We start from the raw sequence: 6,028 nt of genomic DNA on the forward strand, positions 1-6,028 counted from the left end.
AAAAGTGTTGTTCCTAGCATTGCTCAAAACGAACAAAGCAAAATCTTGTGTATTTTTTCTGTGCATGATGAATTAATCATTTTTTTAAGCCCTGAAACTTAGAATTATTCATGTATTGATTTTAGTAATGTTTTTTCATATATTTGGGAGGTTTTCCATATGCAGATTCTTTCCTTTGCGGGGATTCATATGCAGATTCAGAAGTTATGCTGATGAAAACAATGCATTCGCTTTTGTGGAAATTTGTGTGGGTGCAGATCCATGTTAATGGCGAGTAATTATTCTGGTGATGGATCAACGAATTTGTGAGTACTCTTTTTTACTTGCCTAATATTCAGAGATTTTAGAAAATCAATGTAATGTGTTTATAAGCTCTGATTAGTCCTTGATCCTAAGAAATTAGTGACAGTTTCTGGTAAATCTTGTCACGAATTTGTTACACTGCTAAATGCATTGCTCCCTGTTGATACAAAACATGTATCATTGAGAGCATTCAGAGATTGAATTTTCCTGTGATCCAAAGCTGAAGTGGGAATTCAGATTGTTAAAAACACATTGCTAATCTCACCAGTAATATGTTGTTATGTGATGTGAAGATTTGTTTTCTTTGTGTGCACTAGTGTTGTTAACTCTGCATTTCGTGAGAACTAATGCTAAATCCCCGGTGTTTACATATCCTAATCACCAGCTAAAACTCAGTTTTGAATTCAGGTGGAGGTAGAACTATGCAACTGTATAGTGAAGTGCGAAAACTGTGTCAAGATTGTATAACTGGATTAAAAAGGTTGCACTAATTTCACCAAAATTATATGCAACGACTTTTCTCCTCACTTCCCTTGATGCAAGATCCAAGCCGCCACAAAGGCGCACGCACACTCGACGGATGTTGTTACTCAGAGCCATTGGGAGAATCTCCCGTCTAGAGTGGAAGTTCTGGAGTAAACCAACGGGACAAACAGCATGTTCGTGGTAATAACATGCCAATAGCAACCACTATAACCAATCTATGAACAGAAAAATGGGATTTCTTACGCATATATCTAATTATCCATCATCAAAATTGAATGAATCCAGATACATACATCATCTTTACAATACAAAAACTTGTTAACATCCTCCCAACAGCAGATAACTTGTATATCACGCCCAAAATGAAATAACAGAAATCAGCCACCAACATCTGGTGGTCTGAAAATAAATGCTAGTGTACAACACGCCCCTTACAATCTTTGCTGCTGCTTCTGCTGCTGTCTTGGAGCATTGGAGATCACCAGAATTTGCAAATTGGATGTGTCTACTCCAGTATCTGGTGATATGGCAATAATTTATAGTATACAACACTTCCCCCTAGGTAATTTTTATACCACGATCAAGAAGCTTGAAGATCACCAGACTTTGCAAATGCTGTGTCTATTCCTATGCCTGATTTAAGTCAAGGTAAGTTCTAGTAAGGAGTGACAGCAAAGCCAGGGCTAGAACCAAAGAGGAGGCGAGCCTAGTAGCGGCCCTGACCTGGTGGTCTCCTGTTTGAAGTCCTATCTAAGTTGCTGTAGCGGTTCTGTGACTGCTGCGGTCGTGAATTAGGTCTAGCAGCAGGCGCCCCACCTCCAGAATAGGAACTATGAGGTGGTTGCTGCTGCCACTGTTGGGCTCCTGCATATGGTGCAGGCTGGTAGACCCCAGCAGCATAGCCCCCAGCATACGAGGGGGGTTGCCCATATCGTCCAAAACCCGATGACGGAGGAGCAGTATGTGATGAATATGCGTTGCTACTATTCTGATGGTATCCAGATGGATGCCGGCCTGCTCCTCTTGAATCACTGTGGCTGTCTCTCGCATATGGTTGTTGCCTTCCGCGATTATCTCTTGTATACTGATGACCTGATGGCTGCACATAGGCTGGTGCCTGACCATTGGGTAGATTATCACTAGGAACATGCCAACCAGAACGTCCAGCAGGCTGCTCCATCCTTGGTGGCATTCCGTTTGGATAATGCTGCATACCATTCATTATAGTTTGATATGGCCTAGCCGGGGGGTATTGTCCGCCACCGCGAACATTCAAGCTGTTTGCAACTAGTCGGTGTGCAGCCTCCCCTAGTTGGCGGCCCTGTATCGATCCTGCAGGGTTTTGCCTGAACCATTTCAAAACTAGGTTAGGATTTGCAATGTTGAAGCAAGTATTGACTAAATAGGGCAAAAGGCTCATACACTACCTGCTGCTGTTATCACAATGCTTCCTGTTATTGTCATAAGGCCTCCTGCCATTGTCTTCATGCCACAGCACAGGCGGTGGTTTCAGGTCACCAGCTTCAACAATCTTAAGAGGAGATTAAACAACATACGCTTGTTAACAGTGAACACTTCCCAAGTGGAATGATATGCCTATGTCAATGTTACACGAAAATAACAGTTATGTACCTTCTTGGGTATGATAACACCAGGAGGTGGACGTGCTATGTGCTTATGAGGGTCTGGAAGCTTGTAAATTGAGCATCTAGGGAAGGCGAATGTCATAATCTTTATTAATTCAAGTGCCACTAGATCATATCAATAATACAGGGAAGAAATGAGCTTACATCACTTGATTGTCCATAATATCCTCCAGTCCATCCACAGGAGATCTAAAGACAGGCGGACTTGGATCCCCACCACAAAGTGAGATGTAACCATTCATTCCTCCACTGCACAAAATAAACAAGAGCAGCTAAGTAATGTTATAGTTATAGCAGCTCATATAAGAGACGCTTATTTGTTATACTATAAGATGGCAGTCTACTCATGTTCACTTTTGCCCACAGGCCCCAGCAAAAAGCACATTGAGTACAACTAAGTAAGAAGGCCAATCAGTTGACATGGAACACTCCACTTGAACAACAAAATATACTATCTGCAGTCAATCAAGAATCCTGGTAGGGTTAGCTAACCTAGCTTCGGGATTGAGTTCCTCTTTAATTTCATTTCGCTCGTTATCAGGCAGATGTCCGAATTTGCTGCTGAGAGAGTAGATATAAGGCGAAATTGGGTGTGCGCCATTCACAAAAAGCATATTGTACATTGTACTGTTTCGCCTTGCTTCTTCAGGCTACACAAGACGAGGAAAATATGGAAAATCTTTTTAAGTTAAAACAAGATCTTCTATTACATATATGCCATAAAACAATATAAAAGATGCCACACTTTCATACCGTCAAAGTATGCTCGACTTTTTTAATCTCAGACAGCAACCTAGCTTCATCAATGAAGGGCAGCTTAGCTATCCCCTGTAAAGTACAAATTTTAGTTAAATATGGAAGGTGTATGGTATATATAAGTATACTTACTAAGATAAATGTACCTGCCAAGAAAACCTCTTTCCATTCATATCTACTTCAAAATCTGCAGCATACACAGGTTAAAACGGATTAGAATAGGCTTATGGTTGTAGGAGAATCTGATACTATTCATGATTATATATTAGCAAATTAAGCATACCAATCGGATAAAAGTCAATTATTGGCGAACTAGGATCGGTCATCAATTGCCGATACTGTACAGGGAGTGCATGTGAGCTGAAATGTAATGAAACAACCTATCAAATAATCCACCACAGCAAGGTACTAGGATCGAAGAAAGGAAATATTAGCATATTCACCTCGCCGCTGGGAAAACTCCCATAAGCTGATCGAAAGGTTTGAATGGTGACCCAAGTTCAAAAGTTATATTAAGCTGGCCTAAACCTTTTAAATCCGAAGCAAAAGGGGCATAGTGATAAGGGTAAAACCTACATATAGCAAGAAGAAATTAGAATGAAACGGATATTAGTGGGATGGGTAGAGGAACAATTAAAACCTATCAGCAATTGTGCAACAAACAAAACAGTGTAACGTCTTATATTTGGCCAACTAAAACATGCTAAATTACCATTGCCATGAGCAGACACCTTCATAATAGTAGTGCATTACCCAACACAAACCTTCAGTATATTTGAGAACCTGAAGGAGCATAGAGCACATCATATAAGAAGATAATACAGAATTAGGGGAAATGTATTTTTCAAAAAATGATCAAGTGACATTTTCTATCATGAATAAAGTAATAATGGCAACAGGGTATTGTGTCACTAATGAATCATGAATGCAGTATATATTTTTAAATCATGAATGCAGTATATTAAAGGGAAGGGGAGCCTTGGCGCAGTGGTAAAGCTGCTGCCTTGTGACCATGAGGTCACGGGTTCAAGTCCTGGAAACAGCCTCTTGCAGAAATGTAGGGAAAGGCTGCGTACAATAGACCCAAAGTGGTCGGACCCTTCCCCAGACCCTGCGCAAGCGGGAGCTACATGCAGTATATTAAAGGCACTTCCACGATACTTACAACATCTCTACGTATTTCTTCAATTTGCTCAGGTGTTCTTGCCCCAAACTTGTCTTCATAATACCTTTCTCTCCATCCTGGTTCTCCAAGCTTTATCTGAATATTATTAACAAATAATGTTATCACCTGAGTTTTTAACCATTAAAAATATATAAATAGTCTCAGAAGGTCCACAAAATAGGAGTGTACTTTCAATTCCCAAAGCTCAAACATCTTCAATAACTTAGTGTTGTGTGCAAGCATAGTAAAAGTTCAGAAGACAGGGGATGGGACCCCCACAGCAGGGATCCTAAATACATAAGTGTGCTTTTCATTCAACCTATACTCTCAAATATCTTCAATAATGTAGTGTCACATGAAGCACAAAATAGGAGTGTACTTTCAATTCCCAAAGCCCAAACATCCTCAATAACTTAGTGTTGTGTGCAAGCATAGTAAAAGTTCAGAAGACAAGGGATGGGACCCCCACAGCAGGGATCCTAAATACATAAGAGTGCTTTTCATTCAACCTATACTCTCAAATATCTTCAATAATGTAGTGTCACATGAAGCGGATGGTAAAAGGTCTGAAGAAAAGGGACCTAGTAAAGGGCATTCACTCTGTTTAATCCACCTGGAGGACTTAATCCCTGAGATGCTCAGAGGCTTGTACAGAAACCTACTAATAGTTTCATTGTTTTAATGGGAAGACATGCCTTGCCCCTAAAGTAAATAATATGTTAACTTATATAATCACACCCTACTAGGAATGTAATTTAAACCTATCTTATCACTAAGATCTCTAAGTAAAGGAATCTTAACATTGGCTACATATAGTGGCCGGTGTTCTCAACAATGTCATGACAATATGCATAGCATTGTTGAACTTGAACTTAGAACTGCAATGAACTGATAAAAGCAGCAGAAGATTTCTGCACAGATAACCAAAGATACAAGAAATACCTTGTCCTCCTCGGGATTTTCAGAATTAAAAAGATCTGATTTATCACGAAGTGCAACTTTAAGCATTGACTTCAGGTCTTCTTTGTTTTCACGTGCCTGTAGAAGTTGCAGCAAAATTCAGATGAAACCATAAAAATATCTTCAAACAAATATAACACCTTCTCAACCAAGATCAAGTTAAGTACCTGTGCTTCAACGCTAATTTCAGCTTCAACAACAGCAGCAGAAAGGCTGGAATCTGAAGATGATACACGTGTTTTCTTAGCTTGACTGCCCTTTTCCGTACTACGTCCATTATGTTCATATGGTGAAGCCACAGCCCCAGAGGCAAGGCGAGATCCTTGGAAACGTGCAACAGGTACAATAAGATCACCCCTTACATGGGGATCCAGATCATCACCTCGCTTTGCTTGGGCTTTATCACGTTTTATTCTTTCAGCTTGACGCTACAAAGGACAGCAACGTTGAAAATGTAAACTGTAAGTGAAAGCACCCACTACTAGTTGCTAACTTAATAACGGCTGAGCATCAAATGTACAAGTAGGTCTGGAAACATTTGCAGTCAAGAGTCGTTTACTTATATTGTCAAGTTCCAAGAGATTTAGTACATGTCAGATTTGCCTGGTCAGGCAGAAAACATCAACGACTCAGGCACATGCCAGGCACCCTTTTTTTTTCAGCCACGGACCCAGGGTAGCAACCAAACTGACCCTTACAGAGTACACAACTC

General features: G+C 40.3%; 1 protein-coding gene across 1 annotated transcript in view; it reads right to left on the bottom strand.

The window, feature by feature from the left end:
- Window positions 1-1,037: 1,037 nt before the first annotated feature.
- The window catches only part of LOC123062754 (5'-3' exoribonuclease 3), an 8,888-nt gene continuing 3,897 nt past the window's right edge, over window positions 1,038-6,028 (bottom strand). The window contains exons 11-23 of the mRNA XM_044486406.1: window positions 5,484-5,744; window positions 5,299-5,394; window positions 4,357-4,452; window positions 3,904-3,974; window positions 3,635-3,763; window positions 3,475-3,551; window positions 3,338-3,378; window positions 3,189-3,263; window positions 2,928-3,085; window positions 2,580-2,684; window positions 2,422-2,497; window positions 2,217-2,320; window positions 1,038-2,135 (exon numbers count right to left, since the gene is read on the bottom strand). Of these exons, the coding sequence (XP_044342341.1) occupies window positions 1,496-2,135; window positions 2,217-2,320; window positions 2,422-2,497; window positions 2,580-2,684; window positions 2,928-3,085; window positions 3,189-3,263; window positions 3,338-3,378; window positions 3,475-3,551; window positions 3,635-3,763; window positions 3,904-3,974; window positions 4,357-4,452; window positions 5,299-5,394; window positions 5,484-5,744 (1,929 nt within the window). The 3' untranslated portion in view covers window positions 1,038-1,495. The remainder of the gene's footprint in view (window positions 2,136-2,216; window positions 2,321-2,421; window positions 2,498-2,579; window positions 2,685-2,927; window positions 3,086-3,188; window positions 3,264-3,337; window positions 3,379-3,474; window positions 3,552-3,634; window positions 3,764-3,903; window positions 3,975-4,356; window positions 4,453-5,298; window positions 5,395-5,483; window positions 5,745-6,028) is intronic.

Source organism: Triticum aestivum, chromosome 3A (genome assembly GCF_018294505.1).
Source record: "Triticum aestivum cultivar Chinese Spring chromosome 3A, IWGSC CS RefSeq v2.1, whole genome shotgun sequence".
Lineage (NCBI taxonomy): Eukaryota > Viridiplantae > Streptophyta > Magnoliopsida > Poales > Poaceae > Triticum > Triticum aestivum.